Source organism: Apodemus sylvaticus, chromosome 18, assembly GCF_947179515.1.
Source record: "Apodemus sylvaticus chromosome 18, mApoSyl1.1, whole genome shotgun sequence".
Lineage (NCBI taxonomy): Eukaryota > Metazoa > Chordata > Mammalia > Rodentia > Muridae > Apodemus > Apodemus sylvaticus.
In genome coordinates, this window is record NC_067489.1 from 70,766,824 (window position 1) to 70,790,843 (window position 24,020).

The 24,020-nt window shown below is 56.4% G+C and overlaps 2 protein-coding genes across 3 annotated transcripts in view; both read right to left on the minus strand.

Annotated features, from left to right (window-relative positions):
* Positions 1 to 119: 119 nt before the first annotated feature.
* Positions 120 to 3,183, minus strand: Isyna1 (inositol-3-phosphate synthase 1). The gene is made up of 11 exons (XM_052162035.1): positions 2,850 to 3,183; positions 2,645 to 2,773; positions 2,410 to 2,571; positions 2,113 to 2,245; positions 1,833 to 2,026; positions 1,553 to 1,702; positions 1,260 to 1,475; positions 995 to 1,159; positions 780 to 893; positions 466 to 683; positions 120 to 387 (listed from the first exon to the last, which is right to left on the minus strand). Exons 2-11 carry the CDS (start codon positions 2,762 to 2,764, stop codon positions 186 to 188), a joined length of 1,674 nt encoding a protein of 557 aa, XP_052017995.1. The 5' UTR covers positions 2,765 to 2,773; positions 2,850 to 3,183; the 3' UTR covers positions 120 to 185.
* Positions 3,184 to 4,477: 1,294 nt separating this feature from the next.
* The window catches only part of Ell (elongation factor for RNA polymerase II), a 48,343-nt gene continuing 28,800 nt past the window's right edge, over positions 4,478 to 24,020 (minus strand). The window contains exons 2-12 of one of the 2 annotated variants that reach the window (XM_052162033.1): positions 20,542 to 20,589; positions 16,369 to 16,490; positions 16,082 to 16,245; positions 13,889 to 14,154; positions 12,477 to 12,601; positions 11,411 to 11,489; positions 10,607 to 11,102; positions 6,537 to 6,597; positions 6,274 to 6,445; positions 5,959 to 6,003; positions 4,478 to 5,878 (exon numbers count right to left, since the gene is read on the minus strand). In XM_052162033.1, the coding sequence (XP_052017993.1) occupies positions 5,762 to 5,878; positions 5,959 to 6,003; positions 6,274 to 6,445; positions 6,537 to 6,597; positions 10,607 to 11,102; positions 11,411 to 11,489; positions 12,477 to 12,601; positions 13,889 to 14,154; positions 16,082 to 16,245; positions 16,369 to 16,490; positions 20,542 to 20,589 (1,695 nt within the window). In that variant the 3' untranslated portion in view covers positions 4,478 to 5,761. Of the gene's footprint in view, positions 5,879 to 5,958; positions 6,004 to 6,273; positions 6,446 to 6,536; positions 6,598 to 10,606; positions 11,103 to 11,410; positions 11,490 to 12,476; positions 12,602 to 13,888; positions 14,155 to 16,081; positions 16,264 to 16,368; positions 16,491 to 20,541; positions 20,590 to 24,020 lie in introns of both variants that reach the window. The other variant, XM_052162032.1, reaches the window with a different exon arrangement.

Below are 24,020 nucleotides of genomic sequence, written 5' to 3' on the forward strand. Positions count from 1 at the left end.
CTAAATCTGCTTAGACAGAATGTCCGGGGAGCCCACTGTTCCACGGGCTGTGGCAAGGCGGGAATTTGACGCCAGCCTGAGACACCTTTCTGGTGAAAGCACATACACAAGGAGGCGTGTTTGATGGGGACCTTTTATTCTCTTTGGCTGGAGGCATTGGGGGTAGAAGGGTCCGGTCCCTCGATTTAAGCAGTGGACAGCTCGGGTGTCGGCACCTGTGGGTGCCCGTTGGCATCGCCGGTGCAGCCATTGGTGGCAGGTGCGGACTCTTTCTTGCAAGGCAGGGGGCTGGTGGCCACCACCTCTCCTGGCTTGATGCCTGGCCCAGGGCGCTCCATCTTGTGCTCTAACAGCATGTGGTTCAGGGGCGGGAGTCCCACACAAGCCCTGCAGGGGACAGTGCAGGCTCAGCAGGTGGCCCTCAAGACCATGTGAGCCCTGAGTCCCACCCGCCACCAGGCACACCTGAAAATATTCTCGATACAGCTGCGCTGGCGGAAGAGGGCATTCACCACAGGGCTGCCTGGGGGCACAAGCGGGGCCTTGAAGAGGAAGCTGAGTACGGACAGCACGGGGTGGAAGCCCTGAGGCTCGGGGTCCGCGTCTGTGCAGAAGCTCACACGCTGACACAGCTCCGTGAGCAGCACTAGGTCCAGCATGATGGGCGCAGCCAGGAGCGAGTCCTGGATTGAGGATGGTGCAGGGCGTGGTGAGGGTCTGAAGGAGCAACACCGCCCCGCTCAGGGCCCGCCCGGGCGCCCCGCCCCGCCCCCACACACCTCGCAGGTATTATGGAGCACCAAGGTGTTTGTGCCCCCCAGCATCAGCTCTGAGGTGTACTCATCCAAGGCACGCTTGCTGTCCCCAACATAGGGCACATACTTGATCACCACCTGCGGAGATTTCAAAAAGTCACATAGCCACAGACGGCATTAGCCCGTGCCCTTCACGACCACCTGTAACCCCACGCACGCCTGCAACCCCACGCACGCACACAGTGGTCTGGCTCCTCTCCGGGCGCGTAGAGCACACGGTTGCTCTGAACCATATCGTCCACCACACTGCTCTTTGTCACTTCCTTGGAGCGGAACTGCAGCGGTGCAGACAGGTTCTGGCCGTCGTTGTTGCCCAGGTGGTTATAGCTCACGATGGACATGGTCTGTGTGGTCAGAGAAACGGACGGTGGCTGCACCGCGGCGCCCTCACCCTGGCGCCCTCACCCTGGCCGCCTCCCAGCACCGCACGAAGCCCGCAGGTACCTTGAGGCCGGAGCCGATGAGGAAGTCCACCAGAACAGACTTGACCTTAGTCTGCCCTGACTTGAAGTCATCGCCACCCACAAACACATGGCGCTGCGAAGCCAGCTCCAGGGCACCGGGCACCAGTGTGTTCTGTGGGGACCCGTTGAGGAAGGCGCAGCCCTCCAGGATGCTGGCCACAGCAAAGAGTGTAGACGGTGACACCTCCAGGCCAAGCTGAGGGCAGAGAAGTCGTTGGCCAAGGATTCCTCTGGACTGGCACTGATGCCCAGGAATCTTGGGTGTATGCACACCTGGATCGTATGCAGTAAGTTTTCAGCTGTGTCATTGCGCCCTGGGACCACCTCGCAGAAACGCTCCGTATTGGCGGTCCACAGAACGATGACTTTGTCCAATCCGGCACTGGATCGGAAGTCTCTAATGTCCTTTCGGATTTGCTCCAACTGGGAAAAGGAAGAATAGGTGGAGGTTGTGTCTAAGTTGTTCCGGGGCTTGTGCTCTGGGGTGTAGGTATTATTGCCAAAGGGATGGACCATGTGACAGTAAGGCCTGGGAGCGGGTGGAGGACCCCACCTGTTGGGCGCGTGTGCCAGGAATGAGGTTGTCCGCACGTGCTGTCTGGTTGGCAGCGATGAACTCAGGAATGTAGACTGAGGGCCGCGGACGCAGGCTCTCCATGTGGGGCCACAGCTGTTCCTGCAGACCGCAGTCCAGGACCTGCGCGCGCCGCATCGCCTCGGCCAGGTTCAGCGACGAGATATCCCAGCCTGGGTTGCGGGGACCCTTAACACCGGACCCATCCGCCCTGGGCCCTCCCACACTTACCCCCATCCTGTCCCGAGGCTTTGCCCACCGTCAAACACCAGGTCGTTGGGGGCCACCATGGGTAGCAGCGCACTGAAGGGCACAAACACCTCCCGGCCGTTCCTATCCAGACCCAAGTTCACGGTGCCCGCTTGAGTCAACGAGCCATAATAGTTTGCCTCCTGGGGGGCGGGGGGGGGGCGGCAAGCAGAGCAGGATGTTGAGGGGCGGGGTGGGGGGGGTCCAGCTCGCATAGACTCGCTAGCCCCACAAGCCACGCCCACACCTCCACCCCACCCCCGTTCCGCTCGCCCCTCGGGGTTCTCCTGGCAGCCACGGCCCCCACCTTGCGACCGGTGCGCGTGGGCCAGGTCAGGCGCAGCCGGTTGGCCAGAACAGCCGCAGTGAGCGTGGAGCCGTTGTTCCCGCCCCAGCCAACCAACATGACCCCGAGCCGGGGCACCTGCCGGGCCGTGCGGAAGGTGAAACACGTAGTCGTGGGCTGCACCTAAAGAAATGTCGAGAGTGAGTCACGGGACCTCCGGCTCCCAGTGTCCCCCGCCGCCGCGCCCCGCGCGCACCCGCAGCACGCCGCCCTCGCGGCTGACGCGCGTTGTCCGGTACTCGTAGCGCGCCTCGATGGCTTCGGGGCCGTAGACCACGTCCGGGCTGTCCACCAGGATCTCGGCGGCGGGCTCCATCGCGGCGAGCTGCGGGCCAGAGCCAGTGAGCGCGGGATCACCGCCCAGGAGCCAACCCTACGGCCTAGGACCGGTTCCCACTTACCGGCTCAGAGTTGGATCCGACTGCGGCAGCCAACAGCGTGGGCCCGAGGGCTCCCGGGCAGCGAAGAAAAGCGCCGATGCCACGCCCAGACACGCCCCTGTTGGGCGTGGCTTGCGACCAGGGTTCTGGGTGCTCTAAACCCAGGTGGCCGGAAGCAGTCCCAGGCGCGAGCGCCGTGCGCGTTACCTCGCTGCGCACCCTTGTAGCACGAGGCAGCCAATGAGCGACGGCCACCGTCAGGGAGGTGGGGCGTGTCTGGGCGGGGGGCCTCTGCGGGGTCTCAGAGTTGCAAGGCTGGCTGTCCGGCCCTGGCCTGCATGGCCCTGCCCGGAGAAGGAGACAGGATGGCAAGGTCTAAGCGTCCTCCCCCTGGGCAGGCACAGTGATAAGGAACTTGGGAACCCGGCGGGCTGGCGGGGGAGGTGCCCCCAGAACTTTCCAAAACAAGTGACCTCCTCCTAGCGGAGACTTTCCACCACTGGAGCTGTGCCAAGAGGTGGATTGTCCGAATCTGTACGAAAGAAGAGGGGTCACGCTGTGTGGGCTCAAGACAGTTTTTTTTTTCCCGTTGCTTTAGCTAACCCGAACCAGCCCAACTGGACTCCCAGTGAAGAGACCCAGGCAGGGTTCCCAGAGGAGGGGATTGTTGGGAAGGGTTTTGATGTATGATGGGAAACTGTCATGGGAGAACTACTGGCGGAATCCACTGCACCCCTAAAGTGAGGCTCCGGGGTGGGGCTCAGATGCAGGCGAGGCTGAGGAGCCTCATGGGGAGACGGGTTGTACTTCAGATTGCAGGCCCTTCCTGTGCTCTGTGGTGGGCCTCAATAGAAATGGCAGATTATTTCATCTGTCTCTTTTACGTAATGAAACTGGTGGCCAACATCATCACAGCATTTGGGAGGTTGAGGCAGAAAGACGGCGCTGGGACATTCATTTTGCAAGGGGCTCAGAGCTGAGAGCAAGGCCAAGGAGAGAAGATTCCGTCCCCAGAGGGTCCCTTCTGGCCAGGACATCCTTGAGCTTGGTGGGATGGGGTGGCTGCAGCGGACTGCTCTGGGTGGGAGCTGCGTGGGGAAAAGGGTTAGCCCTGGGCTCCGGGAAGGCGGCGGCGGCGGCCCAGCTGTTCCTACGTGGTGGGTACACAGCGGCCCATAGGGTGCCTGGCTCTCCTTCCGCCCCCTCGCTGCCTCAGAACTGTCAGAAGTCTGGCCAAGGCCTTGAGAGAGGGGGCTAACCGCGGCCCTCCCTCACAGGCCGCCTTCCACTTTTCCCTTTGAAAACAAACAAGCTACCTGGGGCGGGCCAGCGGGCAGGCGCATGCCCACTGCTTTCTGCTCGAGCCAGGGGCTGATTGGCCTTGCTCCGCCTCCATGGCCTCTGCTTTAAGAGACAGGCACCTCTTGCTGGGGTCTGTTGTTTTTAAAATGGTGTCAGGCTCAAGCATTCTTTCTGTCCCATCCTTCCCTCTCCGCTGGCCCCACAGCAGAAGGCCTCGGTGCTGGAGGAGAGCCCACTCTGCCTAGGCCCGCACTGCAGTCTCAAGTGTCTCGGAGCTCCACACACCTCACCTCACCTGGGGCTAGGGCCAGCCCACACCGTACAGTGACACCCAAACCACAGCGACGTTCAATTCCATCAAATTTATTATAGACTTTGAGAGCTGGCGGTTCACCTGCTTGGTATACAGAGGACAGACTCTTAAGAAAGGGTCTGGAGACACCGCTTCTCTGTCAATTGTAACGTTTTGGCAAAAGTGAAGACTTTGTAAACACCATGGCTCAAAGTAGACTGTCTCCACAGCTCAGAAGGCGGGAGAATCCCACTAAGTTAGACCACGCTTACCCTGCCAGCGGCCATCTGCAGCCCCAGAGTGTGGCCCTGCCTTCCCAAAGCTCAGACAACAAAAGAACCCAAACATCAGTCACTAACAGCCCTGGATGGAGTTCGAGGGGAGGGGAGGGGCGGGCCTGAGTCTCCCCTGAGCCTGTGCAGTGCGGCTGTGTGGGACGTGCACCATGCAGAACTTGGGCCTGCCCCCAGGTAGAAACCAGCATCTATTGAAACATGAAGGCTTGGTTCCTCTAGGGTCTGCGGACTCCAGGGATCCCCAAAGAAAGCTAGGAGCTGGCTGGGGGAGGGGGGACTGGGCCAGGCAGGTGCCTCCAGGCAGCCAGGCTCTTTGGAAGCCACCCAAAGACACCCTCATGGTTTAGAAAAATAGACATCTGTGTCTGACATTCTCTCCCTGCCCTACAGCTGTGAGAAGCAGTGAGCGACCCTGTGGCACCCACCACTTCCCCAAAATGGCTTCCCTCTGAATGTGCTCAGAACCCACGCGCGCGCGCACACACACACACACACACACATGCACACACACGCGCGCACACACACACACACACACACACACGCACAAACACACATACACGCGCGCACACACACACGCACACCAATGGCCCCTTGGATTTGGATTTGGGGTATGACACGAGGCACAGTAAGAAAGCAGCAACCGGGGGCCACAGGCCTGCACCCTGGAGAAGGCAAGCCAGGTGCCACCCTTGGCACCCCCAGTGGGAACCCAGCAGGGAGGTGATACCAGGACCCACAAATGGATGGAGGGACAGACGAGGCCAGCAGCTCGGGGCCACACAGCCGCAGTGTGGCATGGAGGGCAGTGTGTTGGGGACTGTGGGCACAGCAGGAAACTGCAGACCTTGTCAGCCGGGGCTCTGAAGGCAGCGGCCTGGCACTTGCTGCTCTCTTCCCGGGGCGTCTAACACTCAGAGGCCTGGGCCTTGGAGGAGGCACAGAGTAGAAAAGGTACAAAAATAGACGTCTCTGCGGCAGCTGAGGGCCAAGTCCATATAAAACTAGGAAAGGCAGGCGGAGCCGCCGGACGAGCGGCCTGTGTGCTACGGCCAGGCCTGGAGCTGCCGCTGGTCGTACTCCGCGATGAGGCTCTTAATGTGCGCCAGCTTGCTGTGCAGGTACTCGCAGCGCTCCTTCTCGCGGCTGTAGTTGGTGTTGGTCTGCGAGGCATGAGAGGCAGGTGAGTGACACAGCCACCGAGTCCCCTGGGCTTCCTCCGCACCCACTCTGCCTCATGTACCTTTTTGATTTTCCTGTATTCCTGAAGAATCTGTCCACGGGTTGTCTGGGGGAAACACCAAGAATTAATGATGTCGCACTGGGGAAGCCCCAAGTGCCAGCCCTCTGTGGAAGCGACCAGCTAGCTAGGCAGTCAGCCGCAGGAAGCAGGCAGCCTTCCTGTAATTCTTCTGGCCTATTGCTCCAGTGTAGCAGAGGACATGATGGGGGAAGACACACTGAAGCAGCCACATGACAGAAGGGAAACGGTCATCCCAGAAGCCTGCGCGCCCAGGTCGCACCCCTGCCACCAGCCCCCGCCAGCCCTGGGGCTTACCTCGTACTCCTCCGAGCCCTGGCTCAGCTGCCTGAGCTGTGCATCGAGCTGTGTGAACCTGCGGGTGATCTGCTCAATGCGCGCGTGCAGGCCGCGGTACTCGGTGTACTCGGCATTGAAGTCGTTCTTATAGCTCTGGCGCTGCTCTGATGACGAGATGGCCGGGTATTTCCTGAGGAATATGAAGGGTGCAAGGGGTCAGGGCTATGGAGGTGGCAGGGCCCGGAGGCCTGGAATGGGGCACCACTAGGTAAGATACTCACAGCAAGTAGTCCGGGGTCTCTGACGTGGATGTGGGGACACTGGCACAGGCTCCATTCAGACCTGCAGAGCAATGCATTCTTATTCCAGGGCCAGTGTTTGTGGGTGCAGGCCATGCTGGCGGCCACACGTTGGCACCAGCTGTAGACCATGCACCAAGAGCATCTGGCTACAGTGGGAAGGCACTGTCCCACCCACAGGACACAGCCCAGTTCTGCTGTATCCAGGGGCCCTCTAGGCAGGCCCACAGACCTTGCCCAGTGTCTGCCTGTGTAGGCATTGGCACTGGCCGGACATAAACCCCAGCTACCCAGACAAAAGGCAGATGGTGGGACCGCTGGCGACAGACGGATTGCGGACCCTGCTGTCAGTGCTCTTCACTTGAGGTCCCAGTCAGACACTACTGTCCTTGGCACAGCACACTGCAGGAGGAGGACTCCTCTACACGACCTCCCTGAGCAAACCTAGCACTAGTAGTGCCAGTAAGAAGAAGGGCAAGCAAGGTGCAGGCGGGCCTGGGGGCGGGGTGGGCGGGGCTGCCAGGCAGAGTGCCACCTTCCAGTCATGTAACCCATTTATTTGGCTCTCTGAAACAGGCTCTAACTCTGAGCCTGGGCTACCTGGGGGTACGAGTACTTGCTGCTCCCCTCGGTCATCAGCTTTGAGGTCCCCACACACCCTGTCCTATCAAATCCTCTCAGCCTGCCCCCTCCTGCTTCGGGCCCCACTCATGGTGCAGTTTACAAGCAGGCGGCTCAGTGGCAGGTGCTCACTGAGTGTGACGCCCTGGGCCCGTCACCAGGATTGCAAAAAACCAACCAACCAACCCACCCACCCAGGTTGGGCAACCTGCAGTTTGGAGCCGACCCGGCTAAGAATGGTTCCACAGCTACAGAGACGGGGTGGGGGAGGGGCCTCAGGGCTATGCTGAGGAGCCGCTGTGCATGAGCCCAGTCACCCCCTGGGCTGGTCCTCAATGGAAGGAAGAGTGTCCTGTGTGGCCGAAACATCCTCCTAAGTACATGTGGGCCAGGTGGCCACTGACCAATTCTGACACGCAGAACCCATCTGTGTCTGGGACCTGTCACAGACAGGTGTGCACTGTCTGAGATCTGTCACAGGGTGGATGCAGAGCCCACAGTGGCCCGACAGCCCCTGAAGGTCTCACAGCCCCCTCAGCCCCATGCAGCCACGTCTTCCACTGAGCAACTGCTAGGTGGCTGTGGGTGCCAGGGGCACATCTAGTCATGGGCATTGTGACAGTGCGTGTGTATAAGACTTGCCTTGGTCCTGGTGTCTGTCCACAGCAGTAAAACCCTAACTAAAATACAAGTTGGTACCAGGGACTGGAGTATTGCTATGATATAGGTCTGACCATGCTTTTGTTTGGGAAAAAAAAATGTGGGATTTTAGATTTGGAAAGCAGTGGAATGCTTTAACTGGGGCTTAATGGGCCATCCTAGTAGGGATATGGAAGACTTTGTTGCAGAGAGTGCTTTGAACTATGCAGACCTGGCCTAGGTTTCAGAGAAAAAAAATTCAGTATGTGGCAGAGACTGTTTTGTGGTATTTTGGTGAAGAATGTGGCTGCTTTCGGCCCATGTCTGAAGAGTACCTGAGGGAAAGAGATTTATGATAACTAAACTGACAAAGGAAGTCCCAGAAATGCCCAGTGGTAACTTTGTTCTCTGGTTAAGTCTCATGATCATTTTGAACAAGTGTAAAGCTTAGAAAGGAAAAATATAAAGTATATGGTTCTAGCATTAAAGGAGCACCAGGACATCAAACAGAGCTGAGGCCTCTGTTCTGGGGGAGGGGGTGTGCAGTCCTGGAACTCACTCTGTAGACCAGGCTGGCCTCGAACTCAGAAATCCGCTTGCCTCTGCCTCCCAAAGTGCTGAGGCTAAAGGTGTGCGCCACCACTGCCTGGTCAAGACATAACAAATTAAGAGAGTGGGTCTTTGGGGCAAGATCCTACCCAGTGATATCGAGATCCAGGCAGGGTGGACCATACCTTTAATCCCAGGAGACAGGCACGCAGACCTCCGAGTTCGAGTTCCAGGACAGCCAAGCCTGGGCGGGAAGGAGTTGGAAAACAGAAAGCTGGTAACAGAGTAAGGAGGACTGTGCCCCAGCCGCAGCCGCAGCCGCAGCAGAACTCAGCAACAGCCTTGGCAACGCGGCTCTGGCTTTAGAGACAAGAATAGAAGGGACTATTGGGGCAGTTGGTGCTGGTTAGCTGCAACTAAGACATCAGTGATTGATTATTAGGAGACCAGCATTACTGAGGCGAAATCTTCTGGGAAGGGTTTTCTGAGAGCACAAAGAAGCTGTGTTCCAGAGATAGAAAAGGTTGTACCTCATGCTGCAGCTGGACTTCTTAATGTGTAAGAGTGCCCCTCACCTGGGTGGGAGTGGTTTTGAAGGCATGAAGGGATTGTGAGGAGCAGCTGAGGCTTGGCTGTGAGAGTGCAGCCTCAGTTGCAGCTGACAGCCCAGGACTGAAGGGGGCATGCAAAGGATGTGAGGCTGGCTCCACCAGGCGAGCCTGGGAGGCTACTGATGAAGCCTGGTTGCAGCAGAAGCCCCCAGTGAACTGGAGATGCCAGTACCTGGATGATCACCAAGAACGGCAGCAGCAGTGGAGTGATCGACCTGAGCGGAGAGTGCTGCAGAGAGCAGAGCTGGAGAAGCGACACAAGCCTTTTGAAGGAGCCCAGAAGATCGTGTGTGGATCCCAGGCATTAAAACAAGAAGCTGTAACATCGGGACTGGGGAGATGGCTCAGCAGTTCTGAGCACTGACTTCTCTTCTGAAGGTCCTGAGTTCAAACCCCAGCAACCACAAGGATGGCAGCTTACAACCATCCGTAACGAGCTCTGATGAGCTTCTGGGGTGTCTGAAGACAGCTACAGTGTACTTGCAGTCACCATAGCTGAAGAGGCAGAGATCTGAAGCCTGCTTTGCCCTCAGCCATGGAGTGTGGCGTTCGCCAGCTAGCTCCTGCCTTTATTTGGGGTGACAGTTCTGTGACTGGATGGATCTCAGAAGAGACCTTGGACTTTAGACTTTTAACAGTTTTTTAAGGTATATTTTTTTAGAATTATTTATTATATTTATATGAGTCCACTGCAGCTGTCTTCAGACACACCAGAAGAGGACATCAGATCCCATTACAGGTGGTTGTGACTCACCATGTGGTTCCTGGGAATTGAACTCAGGACCTTCGGAAGAGCAGTCAGTGCTCAGAACTGCTGAGCCATCTCTCCAGCCCTACTTATTTTAACACTGTTGAGACTGCTATGGACTACGGGGACTTTTGGAGTTGGACTAAATGTATTTTGCATTATGCTATGTTTACGTACGGCCCCCATAGACTCAAGAGAGAACAAGCCTATGGGGCCAGGGAGTGGCACTATTAGAAGTGTGGCCTTGTTGGGGTAGGTGTGTCACTGTGGGTGTGGGCTTAAACCCCTCATCCTAGCTGCCTGGAAGTCAGTATTCTGCTGTCAGCCTTCAGATGAAGGTGTAGAACTCTCCTCCTGCACCGTGCCTGCCTGGACGCTGCCATGCTCCCTCCTTGATGACAATGGACTGACAACCTCTGAGACTGTAAGCCAGCCCCAATTAAATGTTGTCCTTGTAAGAGTTGCCTTGGTCATGGTGCCTGTTCACAGCAGTAAAACCCTAACTGAGACAGTTGTCAAGAGCTTAGGACTGCCAGGCACAGCCAGCACAGGCACAGGGCTGGGACCCCAGACCCATGCTCTCTGTACGCTGTGGACAGAGGAGCCGCTCTCAAGGTTCCGCCCATGTCCTGCTGTGTGAGGAACCAGAGACGCCTCACTCATCAGCGTCCTCCGGCCCCAGGGACCTGGGCTTCACGTACCCTTACCTGTGCCTTGGCCTGACAGACCCTGCATACAGCTGTCCTCTCTCAGTGTTCCAGAGAGTCCTTGTTACCTGTCTGCGTGCTTCAGTTCCAAGCCCCAAGCACTGCCACCGTGGCCCCAAGTCCTCACCCAGGAGTGGTCTCATCCCACACCCCAGGAGACAACCAAGTGTCACTGACCTGGGGAATCTGGCGGCAGTGCAGGGGCAGTAGGTGCATCAGGCTGTGGCGCGGGGGGCCTTTCTTCAGGAGGCCGTTCCTTGTCTTTGTGCTTCTTAGACTTCTTCTTGGGTCGGCTGTGGGTGTGTGAGGAACTAGTAGGGTGCTCAGCCTGAGGAAAGTCCGTCAGCAGGGGAAGCCCAAGGTGGGGTGCTGGAGCTGGGGTGGCCTCCTGGTGCTTGTAGTCCTGGGTACTGTGGCCTAGGTCATTACTGACATCAGCCAGGGGGTCGTGGGTCCGTGGGGGCTCCAGCCGTGGGGGCTCCAGCCGTGGGGGCAGATGGCTAGAGCTGACGGTGTCTGACGGGGCGGGTCCTGGAGCGGGCAGCAGAGTCTCATGGCCATTGGGGGCGCCCAGTTTGCCATTGAGGGTGGGCTGTGCTCGCTGTGTGAAATGTGAGATCCGGGGCTTCTTGCTGGCCAAGGGGTCAATGAAATCTGCAGGCTGTGGCCGTTTCTGAAAAGCCATGAAGACCAGGCTGAGCAGAGAAGCAGGTGGAACAGGAGCCACCTGCAGGGCCTACTGTGGCCACACGGGGGCGTCTGCACACACCAGAGAAGAAGCACCCGGACAGAGAAGACAAGACTGCCCTGACTGACTGGGCAGTGAAGGCGCCTGAGGCACGCGGCCACCCAGAAAAACACTCCACCCCCAAAGACAGCAAGGCCCTCCCCCAAGAGTGTAGCTCAGGCAGTGGACATTAGTTACAAAGGGCTGTGGGGCACCAGTGAGGACCTCACACTCAACCAGCCCTAGGCAGGTACCTGAGAGGGTGAGGTGGAGCGCCCGTGCTCTTGGGGCGGGCTGGAGTCTGTGGTGGCACTCTGTGGCTGACACAGCTTCCTGCAGAGGAGTGGTAGAGGCACTATGGTGGCACTGCCAGTATGCCCCAGGGACTATGTCTGCACAGAGAGGGCCAGGTTCTCAGAACCAGCATTGAGCTGTGTACAGGGCAGCTGCCAAGCGAGCCCATGTTGGTGCTCAGGGAGGACTCGCACTTTGGCTGAGGTGCAGGCGGTTAGTGCCTGGGATTGCCTACAGCACATAGGACCCCACCAGCACAAAGGCCATTCTGCGTATCAGCTGTGACCTTGTGTGTGGTCCCGCCATGCACGGGTGGCAGCTGGCCCTGTACTCCTGTGCTTGTGGAGCAGTGACCCTGACAATGGGGCACCCTTGTCAGCCCAGTACTGCTGGAGGGTGGAGTTAAGGCCTGTAACTGTGTCTGTAAGACACTGACTCACAAAAAGGAGCCAGGCATGGTGTTGCACACTAATCCCTGCACTCAGGAGGCAGAGGCAGGCTGATCTCTGAGTTCAAGGCCAGCCTGGCTTACAAAATGAGTTCTGGGACAGCCAGGGCTACACAGAGAAGCCCTGTGAGGAAAAAGGAAAAGAAAAGCTGGCTGGACTGCCCAGAAGCGCGCCAGGCAGCAAGCCTGGGGCTTTTGTGCCCTCTCAGCCTCTCCAAGCACTTGGAACCCCAGGCCAGACAAGGCACAGGCTGGCAGTGAACCCAGAGTGCAGTGGTGCCCCCAAACTTGAGGAATCGGTAGCAATCTGTCAGGGGGAAATCCCTCAAGAACCAGCGAGCAGCCCTGCTCACAGCACCAGCACCCAGGGGAAATGGGTGATTATCGTGCTGATCCCATGGAGTCTACCTCACACACTCTGTGGGTCCCAGAGGCTCATAGGAAGCTTTGGGGACATGTGGGACAACCCTATCCCAGAGAGGGCTGCATAATTGCTTGGGGACAGCCATAATCATTAGCCACCTGGCAGGCTGAAGCCGAGGGTGTGTGCCAGCCTGCTCCCCAAGTGCATGCCTTACCGCATGAGCACGCGCTTCAGCAGCTGCTGGTCACCCTCGGAGTAGCCGGGCCAGTCCTTCTGCACGTGTTTGTACATGCAGTCCTGCAGTGTGCACGTGCTATCCTTGGGGTTCACACTGGCCACCTGCAACAAATCCAGTTCTCATTGACTGTCATCGCCCGTGGAGGCAGCAGGGTGGAGGCATGAGTGCTGGTGGGGGAGGAGCACGCAGGACTGCAGGGCTGTGTGCACTGGACTCAGGTCCCCTGCACCTGACTGCTGAAGGCCCAGACACAGCATCTGGACAGCGTGTCATCCATATGCTCACAGCCCCCACAAACCCCACCCTTTCAGAAGGTGTCCAGCCAGACCTCTCTCCCTGCCACAGAGTGCCTCATCTCAGGCTATGTCTGTGCGGGCTTGCAGGTGCAGAGTGCAGCACGCACACACACTGGCCATCCAACTAGACCAACCACTACCTGTAAGAACTGAGAGGACTGAGTTATGTTTAATGGGCTTTGAAGACATAGCCTTGCCTCATAGCCTAGGCTGGCCTTGGACTCAGAATTTGTCTGAGGATGCTGGGACCACAGGTATGCCAGCATGCTAGCCTGGCAGAGCTTTTTACTGACTGAGTAATAGTCCACTTCATGTTGGCACTAAGATTTAAATGGTGTACTGCCACGCCCTTCACTGACAGCTACTCCAAGTGGGACACTTATTCCTGTACGTAGGCCCCTCCGTGATAGCCCATGGCCCCAATGACCAACACTACCCACGGTGCCCGCCCTGGGATGGGCTTCCGGCTCTAATACCCTGGGCCACCCTGATGACCTGTGGAGACTGCAAAAGACCTGACCAGGTGGTGACCCCTGCTCAAGATAGGCCCATTTCCAAAACCTGCGGGTCCTGCTGCCCCTCATGATGTAGCACATACTCAAGAGTGCCAGGTTGAGAGGATGGTCAGGGTCAGACCTGGCATGGCTGATCAGAGGCCCTGGAAGTGGTACAGCGCCTCCAGTGCCCTGGTTCCATCACATATTGCATGCACGAACTTCATGGCCTGGGGCAGAGGCTGACCATGGTCTGATTCCAGATCTTTCTCGGAGACTTAATATCATGGCCACAGGAGCACAGGGGCCAGGTCACGCCAACCCACGTCTATGCTGTCCCCAAAGCCTGGCTGGTGCTGACATTTTATTTATTTTTGAGACAGGGTTTCTCTATGTAGCCCTGACTGTTCTGGAACTTACTAGGTAGACAGGCTGGCCTCAAACTCAGAGATCTGGCTGCCTCTGCCTTCCAAGGGGTGGAATTAAAGGTGTGCACCACCACGGCCATGCATGTCTGTCTGTAAGAGCAGCCAGTGCTCCTAAACACTGAGCCATGTCTCTAGCCCTTGAATCTGTTCGTCAATTATTAGGGTACTACCTGCTGCAGCAGGCTGTCCAGGGTGTCCTTGTCCGCCTGTGTCAACCCATCCTTCTGTAACCGCAGCAGCAGCTCGGCCTTCCGGTAGGGCCTCAGGGCCAGGAGGTGTAGCACCCGATCTCGGAAGGGCCTCTGCACCACACTGCTGGCCCCGCTCCCAGTGCTCTTTCTGATGGCACTTGCCAGGTTAATGGGGGTGGCACGTTTCCGGGAGGGCACTGCATCAGCTGCCCCTGGCGCTGGCTTCCGAAACTGCACCTTTTTTCCTGAAATGAGAGCCTGGTTCAGGGCACAGGATGCAACCCTGTACCATGCCACAGGGACAGCATCCGTGGTCCACAGCACAGCACAGCACAGCAAGCACTAGGCAACAGGAGAGAGGTGGGAAAGCCTGAGAAACGGTGACTGTGTGGGCATCTTGCCACAGCCCAAAGGCAGAGGCCACTGGGGCTGACACTGTCCCAGGCAGAGCCTGGGCAACACGGAACACCAACTACCACAGGACATGTGGACCTCGGCATGCAAAATCAGAACCCTCACCTAAACATAGGTGCCCTCGGGCAGGCCTCCACAGCCACCTTGGCTTGCTCCTGCAGCTTTAGAGGAAGCACGCAGGAGTCACAGTGTCTAGGCTGCCCCAGTAGCTGCAGTAGAGACCTGGTTGTCTCACCCAGTGCTTTGTGGCAGCTGTAGCCATCAGGAGGCCATTTTGAACAGCTATTCAGGACAGAGCAAGCTGGGAGCCTGGAGGCCTTGGGCCAGGGGGATTTCCTCCAGTACTAAGACTTCCCTTCACATTTGGTGCAGGATGCTGTGCCTGGCCTCACAGGGCTGTGCTGCGGCCAGTGAGACACTCTGGGTTGGGGTGAGTCCACCCAATACTATGAAGGCTTTGGTGGTTTGAGACACGTCTCTCTCTACACAGCCCAGGCAATCTTGAGTCACCTTCCTCCTGCCTCAGCCCTCTGGGTGCTGAGACAACAGCTGTGCGCCATTAATTATATTCTACAGTCTTGGAAGTCACCATGGTGGGACTGGAGAGATGGCTTAGCAGTTAAGAGCACTGACTGCTCTTCCGAAGGTCCTGAGTTCAGGTATCAGCAACCACATGGTGGCTCACAACCATCCATAAAGAGATCTGATGCCCTCTTCTGGAGTGTCTGAAGACAGATACAGTGTATATACATATAATAAATAAGTAAATCTTTAAAAAACAAAAAAGAAGTCACCATGGTACCCATCCAGGTGTAACAAATATAAGTTGCTAACCATAGATTCATTCACATGTGTGCACACACCATTTGGCCTTGAGAAGGCCTCTGTCACCAGGGATACCACAAGGCCTTGACACCAGTGCCACAACAGTGCCTGTGATAAGGTCTACTTAAGGCAGGGTGAAGCAATGTGAAAATCCCACTCTTTTGTATTTTGCATGTTTGTTATGTCTGTACACATGTGTGCAGTGGCCAAGGAGGCCAGAAAAGGACACTGGACCTCCTGGGACTGGAGTTACAGTTCTGAGTGGCCACTTGGGTATCTTAACCAAACTTGGATCCTCCGCTGCGCCATCCCTCCAGCCCCTACTCCCTACCCTCTCAGTGGACCAGGCTGGCCTCAAACTCACTACATATGCTAAAGTGGACAGGGAAAGACCAGAAGGCCTTAACCCTACACAAAGAATGACAGGAAGCTGAGAACTGCTGAACTCCTGAGAAACATCCTCCGCAGGGGGATCACTCAGTACAGTGGTCAGCCTTGGAAAAAGTATATGAAGAGGCAGGCAGATCTGTGTGAGTTCCAGAGGAAGAAGGAGAGGAGGGGAGGGGAGGGGAGGGGAGGAGAGGGGAGGAGAGAAGAAAAGAGGAGAAAGGAAGGAAGAAAGAATATATATACATTATCAAAAAATGTAAATACATGATAAACACAAGACAGGCCTCTTTCCTCTCCTCTGAAGGAATGGCTGGGAAAGCTCGCGAGCAGCTAAGCGGCCCGATGCACCCACATTCCCGCATCTTTTTTGATGACGTCAGCGAGCTCAGAGCTGGGAGAGGAGAGGGTGGCTGACCAGGGCCGGCTCACTTGCGGCTCCCATGGCGCCTGCAGCCACAGTCCCCACCCTCCAAGGCCGGCCCTCCTTTGGCTGTGGACAGACAGACCTGCGCCAAGCCTCTTCCCCAGCCGTTGGTCACTCACCCATGTACCGGCCTCCAGCCTTAATGACGATGGCTCCTCGGCTCCGAGTTTCCTCCTCGGCCTGTGCCATGCTCTGTCGTGCCTTCTGGTAGGAGTCGTCGGTGGCGCACACTGTGACCTTGTCCTGGATGCTGCCCAGGCAGTCCAGGTGAACATCCCCATGGCTGCAAAACAAGAGCAAGCTTTGCCATGGGGGAGCCACCTGAGCCCCCCGGGACTGCAGGAGGGCAGCAGTCTAGCTGAGGTAGTTTTGGCATCCCTGGGGGCTTGAGGGCAGGTAGTCTTACCTGGATACATATTGTTGGATGCAATCAAAGCTGCCCTGGGGGCTGTCGCGGCCAATATTGGAGAGGTAGAAGGAGAAGGCCCGCACCTCCTCTGGGCAGTCGGGCTGGGGTATAGAGATGTGCTGTGGAGAGAAGGTGTCACTGCAGTCCTTGGCATGAGGAAGCTGCAGTACAAGCCACACTCACCCCTCACAGATGCCATGCACTGGTTACAACACGCAACCTGTAGAGCAGGGACACATGGGCCCTTCTGGCATAAAGGATAGGCTGGTCACTTAAGCAATGCAAGAGCTCGGCCCAGCCGCTGGGCTCTGGAGACACCATTATTTGGGGCTATCTGTCCCTTAGGCTTCCCATCTGGCCAATGCAGCTGCACTGACCTGGGACATCGGTGCAGGCGAAGCTCATGCTGCAGCAGCAGACAGCCTGCATGCTTTCCAGCACGCCTGCGGATGGCACACCCACCCCATATCTGCACAGCTTCCATACCAAATTTGAAAGGCCCCCATCACCTATGTCTACCTTAATGCAGAGCGTGTGGTGCGTGTGTGTGGTGGTGGTGGTTTTATGAGACAGGGGTTCTCTGTGTAGTCTTAGCTGTCCTAGAACTCACTGTAGACCAGGCTGTCCTCAAGCAAACAGAGATCCACCTGCCTCTGCCTCCCAAGTGCTGAGATTACAGGCGTGCGCCACCACGCCCAGCTCATGAATTCTGTCTCAAATAAATTAACACACTGCCAGGGAGGCAAGGCGGCAGAGCCTTTAATGCCCACAGGCAGAGGGAGGAGCATCTCGGAGCTGGAGTTCAGTCTACAGACTGAGTTCCAGGAAGGAGCACACAGAGAAGCCCTGTCTCAAGGAAAGCAACAACAGCAGCAAACAAGGAGTGCTTCTGTGGTTGTGCAGCCCTCAGTCTTCCAGACACACACCGAGGCTACGCGCCCACTTCTGCACTGGCCTAATCTTGATCTCAGCAGGTCTCAGCGAGCTCATGGGAGATTTGGCTCCCTTCCCCTCCCCACACTGTCGCCTTGGGCTGCCTGGCCATCTCCACTGAGCTAACCCTAGCTCTGAACACCCTTCCTTATGTGGTCGCTGTCTGCTCACATAGTGGGGTCCTGACCCCTTTGGCGGTGGAACTACTGTTTCACAAGGGGTCACTTGGACCATTAGAAAACATAGATATCTATATTACGATTTATAACAGTTATGAAGTAGCAACAGGAGTAATTTTATGGTAGGCGGTCATTACACCACGAGGAACTGTATTAAAGGTTGCAGTGGAAGGAAGGTTGAGAACCACTGCCCTAAAAGACAGTACAGCAGGCATGCCCGATGGCAATTTCGGTCCTTCTGCAGTCCCTGCTGGACGCATGGGCAGCATCTCAGCCCCTGGCCGTCCCGCCTCACCAGCTACAGGCATGGCTGGTGTGCTCAGGTTGGATAGACACGAGTATTGATCATCACAGGGTCAGCCAAGCAGGGCGTGACTACTGCTGAGAGGCTGCAGCGTCAGTGCCCATACAGCCAGAGAGCAGGGATGGTCCAGCTCAAGGCCATGGAGGAGCAGGGCACACAGGCCAGGAGTCTCAGGTGTGAGCGTGAAACTCATGGCAAGGCCTGTTCTGCTCCTGGGAGTCTACTGACACCAGGCTCCTGGGTGGCCCTCGTCAGGGGCATGCACTAGGTCCGTGCGGAGCACCACAGGCTCCGGGAACCTGGCTCTGGCTACACTGATGGAAGAGGCAAGAGGAAACCAGACATCCAGCCCAGTGCTGTGTTTTAAAGGAGGCTGAGGCAGAAGAATCATGAGCGTGAAGCCAGCCCAGGATGACGAGAGGGGTAGTGTGTGCTGAGAGCTAATGTCCGGGGCTTGCCCATGGGCTCCGTTCCCCCATTACAGACACATGAGCTATGGCCTCGGACCACAGCACGGCAGTGGTAAAGACAAGGCTGACATGACTCTTGGAGAATAAACCCACCGCTCACTGGCCACAGTTATGGGATGGTGATGTCTACTCGTGCTCACCAACTTGACTACATCTGGAATTAACTAAAACCACAGTGGCTGGGCACACCTACAAGGGTGGTGTTCCTTGATTGAGTCACCTGAAGTGGGAAGATCGGCTTCTAGTCCAGACCTCTGATGTGGGAAGCCCCACCTTTAATCTGGGCCCTCTGCCTGCAGCCTAGGTAAGGGGCATGAGAGAAGGACACTTCGTCTGCTGGCCCTTGCTCTGCTCCGTCTAGCAAGTCTGCTCCTTCACTGGCATCAGAGCCCACTTCTTCAGGATTGTGGAGCACGCTAAAGAGCAGCCGAGACACCCAGCCTCATGGACTGGATTGTTGGGTCTTCTGCTGCCCTTGGTGGCCGGCTGGACCTCAGCCCGGGAGCCATCCTAATCAATCCCTTTCTGTCTCTCTCTCTGTCTCTCTCTCTCTGTCTCTCTCTCCTCTCTCTCTGTCTCTCTCTCTCTGTCTCTTTCTCCTCTCTCTCTCTCTCTGTCTCTTTCTCCTCTCTCTCTCTCTCTCTCTCTCTCTCTCTCTCTGTCTCTCTCTCTCTCTGCTCTGGTTCCCTAGAGAGCCCTGGAGCTTTCCTTCCTGCCCCCCCCCCCCCAGGGCTTCGCGGTCCAGCTCCCGGAGGCTCTGGAGGCAGCAGAGGCATGCCGTGTGCCTGACGTCTCACGGCTGGATGTAAGAATTTACCTGCAGGGTCTCAGCACCCTCAGGACAGAGATGGGAACACTACTGCCCCACCCAGCCTAACCTGGGGACTGTAGCCCCACAGCCAATGCCCAGGAGGGCCATGGCCAGGATTACCTTTTCCCATTCAGACATGCACATAGCTCCAGAGCCTAAGAGACACGGGGACTGCACCACGGCCATCTCACCATCTCACCTTATGGGCTAGAGGGCACTGACCAGGTCAGTGGTGAGGCAGCAACTTCAAATAAGAAGTTATTTAGATAGGACTGGGCACAGAGAAGCAACTCAGCGACTCAGAAGGCCAGGGAGGTGGATTTTCAGTACAAGAGCAATTCTGGATAAAATAGATCAAAATATAAAGTAAAAGGGAGGAGCTGGAGAGATGGCTCAGCTGTGGGTAACAGCACCGTTAGCTCTAAGTGATGGCTCTCAACCACCAGTAACTCATTTCCAGGGCATGCAAAGCTCTTCCATCTCAGTGGGCCCCAGGCACTTAATACACAGACAGACATGAAGGAAAATTAGGGAGAAAGAAAAAGTATTTAAAGAGGCTAGTTTTAAGCCGGGTGGTGGTGGCACACGCCTGTAATCCCAGCACTTGGGAGGCAGAGGCAGGGGGATTTCTTGAGTTCCAGGACAGCCCGGGCTACACAGAGAAACCCTGTCTCAGAAAAAAAAAAAAAAAAAAGAGGCTAGTTTTGCTGGGCAGTGGTGGCGCACGCCTTTGATCCCAGCACTTGGGAGGCAGATGGATTTCTGAGTTCGAGGCCAGCCCAGTCTATACAGTGAGTTCCAAAATAGCCAGGGCTACACAGAAAAACCCTGTCTCAAAAAAAAAAAAAAAAACCCAATAAACAAACAAACAAACAAACAGGCAGGCAGGCTAGTTTTAAAAAGTAAAAACGTAGTTTGACCCAGAGTGACCCCACAGGCTTATATCTAGACTGTCTAGTCACCAGGAGTGGCTTTTTTAGAAAGGTTAGGAGGTCCAGCCTTGCTGGAGGAAGTAGTCACTGAAGTGGGCTTTGAGGTCTCAGAAGCCTCTCTCTGCCTGCAGATCTGGAAGTAGAACTCTTAGCTACTGCTCCAGCAGCATGTCTGTCTTCCTGCCACCGTGCTCTGCACTACAGTGACAACACACCAGTCGTCTAAAACTGCAAGCCAGCCCCCAGTTAGGGAGCTGCTGAGGTCATGGTGTCTCCTCACAGCAACAGATTAGCAACTGAGACACAGGTCTGAGGCAGCAGCTTGTGGCAGAGCTGTTCCCCATGCAGCAGGCCCTGGTCTCCCTGAGAAGCACAGGCCTGAGTGGGCGTGGTTTATATGGAGCATCCCTATTTACATGAAGTCCCACACAGGTCCACCCCTGGGGTCTGGCATGAGGCAGCTCAGGCAGGCAGGAAGCCATTGCGCCCTCTCTCTCCCACACTCCCATAGCTCTTGTGTGTCAGCTCAGGGAACACTCACTCCTTGGCTTCCTTCAAATCGGATGGATGGTCTCAGTGACACGGAATCCTAAAAGAGAATAAAAAAAGGGGAAAACTTCAGTGGACAGACAGACAGATAATCTATATCTTCCAGCCACACAGGGCCAGAGCACACCCATAGGGTTCTAAAGGGTCAGAGGAGTCCCCCCAGCTGCCAGAGCCAAAGTCACAGAAGCAGACACAGGCCAAGCGTTGGATGTTGTCATTGCTATGACTCCCAGGAGAGAAGAAAGCAGATCACACGAGGCTGGTCCCCAGCAAAGAACACTACCGGATGCAGCCCACGAGGCCAGCTGGGGTTGGCATCGCACTGCTGCAGCTGTTGGCGTGAAGCACCTGTCTAGGCTAGCTAGTCCTTCAGTTTGCCTAGGGCCTCACTGTGTCTACAGAGCAGCCTCTATGAGAGACCTGCATGAAGGTTTCAGCCCAGAGCAGCCTGCCCACAGTCCTCCAGTCCACTCCACCTTCTCAGAGGTGCTGCTGTAGGGAGGCGCCCTCCATTTCCCCTCAGACATGAGCTCTGTACAGCTGAATGTCAATGCCTCTCAAGGCAGGTCAGCTCCTGAGGTGCGGGGAGGACATGCTGCACAGCCAGCCAGGGGACAAGTGACAGGGTGAGGCAGCTGGTGGCCCTACACAATGACACACATTTGGCCCCCAGGTGAAGGCAGAGCCACCGTGTCTTCAGAGCCCCTTAGTCACACAGCAGCAGACCACAGGCTCAGCCTGACAAGACAGGCATCCATCTTGTTACACTGTTTCACATAGGGACCACGCAGGAGGACCACCTAGTGGTCACAGATTCTGGCCAAGCCCTCAGGTAAAAAGACAGTATTTGCTGAGAGACAAGAGAGTTTTGGAATGGCAGGTGCGGAGCAGACAAGCTGACAGAGTGGATATGTGCAGCCCACAGTGGGGCAGCCACACCCACCAGGATGAGCAGGCAGGAGAGGTGGCAGCCCCGCCCCAGGAGAGAACCGTGTATGCACATGTTGGGCAGGGTGTTCAGTCTTGTGCGATGCTGGGCACACCAGATGCACACTTGTCACTGAGCTGACCCCAGCCCCACCCTATTCCTTGGGTTGCCAGACTAGGGACACCAGGAGAATTTACACAGGCACCAGGAGTGAATCCCACATCTAGGAGGATGAGGCAGGAGACATCTTTGGCTATATAGGAAGTTCAAGGCCAGCCTTGGCTGTTTGAGACACTGGCTGAAAAGTCCAACCATAAAATCCCGCAGGCACTTCCACAGGAGTTGCCTCTGTGGCAGTGTGCACTGCTTGTCTATGCAGAGGTCTCTGGATGAAGGAACCACAGAGCAGCACCCTCTGTACAGAATCTTGAGCAGATGGAAAGTGCCTTTCATTATCCCTCTCCTTTCTTCAGAATTACTATCCATGCTTGGTGTGCCACTGGAGCACGGCTTACCGTAAGGGGTAAGACATGTCAAAGGGCGCCTCTGAGAGACACAAGAGCCGTTCACTGCAGAGGACACAGGCGGGCCAGGTGGCCCTGCTGGGAAAAAAGTCAGTCCCAAAGTGGCACTGGGCCTGAGGCTTAGGAGGGCTCTGGGGAAGGAGCCTGAGCTACGAGGCCTGACCCACACCCACCCCAGGGCCAGGCTCTCTAGGGCACAGTGCACAGGGTCCACCGTCCACCGTCCACAGCACTGCGAGTGCCAGGAACAAGGCGGGGAGAGAAGACACCCTCCACTGTGCACGGAGTCTGCGATGGAGGCCCAGGTGAGAGCAGCCTTATGGCTGAGCAGGCCCTCGCTCTGTCCAGCAAGTCCTCTGTAGCTGCCTCAGAGGACAGGGGCAGAGACATCCAGGAGCTCAGCCTTCCTCAGGGACTTGGAATGGCTGACCTCAAGTGGTTGTCCCCACATGACCTGGCTGCCACCACAGACTTGGGGCTCCTGGCCACACAGGCTGGGTTCTTCACGTCAACAATAAGCCGTTCACCTGGACAAGAGGCCCCGCCTGCAGCCACCCGAGCAGCCTATCTATCCGTGCTACTGTCATTAGACTGCAACTCCCCAAAGGGACAGCAGTGGACAGGTCTGGAGAGGCTGCAACAAGCTGTGAATGGTGCTGCACCGGAGGCCAGGAGGCTGAGGCAGGAGGAGGAGGCCCAGGTCGGCCTGGGTTGTAGAGCAAGACCTTGCCTCAGGACAGAGCGCATCACGGCCCAACTGTCACAAGGTCACGGGGACCTTGCCAAGTGAAAACAGATTGACAAAGACAGACCAGGAGGGTACTGCTCAGTGTTCCACCACAGAGGACCGCAGCTGCCTCGGCCGGGAAGGGAGACAGAGCTGACAGTCACAGAGACAGAGAGTCTCAGAGAGGAGAAAAAAAAGCCAAGATGGAGGCAGATGGACAGGAAGAAGATCCTGATCCCACGTGGTGTTAACAGCCTCAGGTAGCTATCATTTCCCAAGGTTAGAAATACTGGGATAGGAGCTGGAGAGATGGCTCAGTGGTTAAGAGTACTGACTGTTCTTCCAGAGGTTCCGAGTTCAAATCCCAGCAACCACATGGTGGCTCACAACCATCTGTAATGAGATCTGATGTCCTCTTCTGGTGTGTTTGAAGACAGCTACTGTCTACTTATATAAAAGAAATAAATCTTTTAAAAGAAAGTAATAATGGGATAAAGCTTTTATCATTATCAATTAGCTTTGATATTGTTGTATTAGCTTCTTGTAAACTGCGATTTTATTGATACATAAATCTGATTGGCTAAGCTTTAAGAGTCATGATTCTGCCGGGTTACTGTGTATTGTGTTATGCAACTGCGACGTTGGTCGTTCCCTTTAGTTACTGGAATGTGGGATGGCCGACTACACGGGTTTATGGCTGAGGACAAACTAGTGGCTTCAGAGACAAGAGAGTGAGAGCTGGGCACACAGTGATGGGGCTCTGAGAACACGCCCGTGCCAGCAGGAGTGCCGGAGCGTGGTCCAACACCGCAGAGTTGGCGGGCACGGTTTTTAGTCTTTCCGGTAACAGAGGCCTATTTAGTGAGCCAGTCTAGGGGGAAACAGGTGACCAGGGTGAGCTACCCTAATGGTGCCAGCCAGCCACTAGCCCAGCAGGGGGTCTGGTGGAGGGGCCCAATAACCCAGCTGGCTCCGGCTGTCACCTCTCAGTGCAGACAGGCCACGAAGACAGCAGGTACCTCACATCCAACCTCCTTACACAGCACAGACTCAAAGGCCTTGAGAGGCTGGAGGAGCTAAGTTTCTGCAAAGGTCTCCTGTGTTCTAAACCACCCACCCCTGCCACACTCACCACTGGATCCTCTGACCCTGAGGCTGCTGTAATCAGGGGTCCATCACACATACACACACACACACACATCTTCCTGGCACAACTAAGAACTTTCTGGAATAAAGCTCAGCCCTCTCAGCCAGGACTAGAAAGGGCTACAATCAGGACCCTGCAGAAGCCT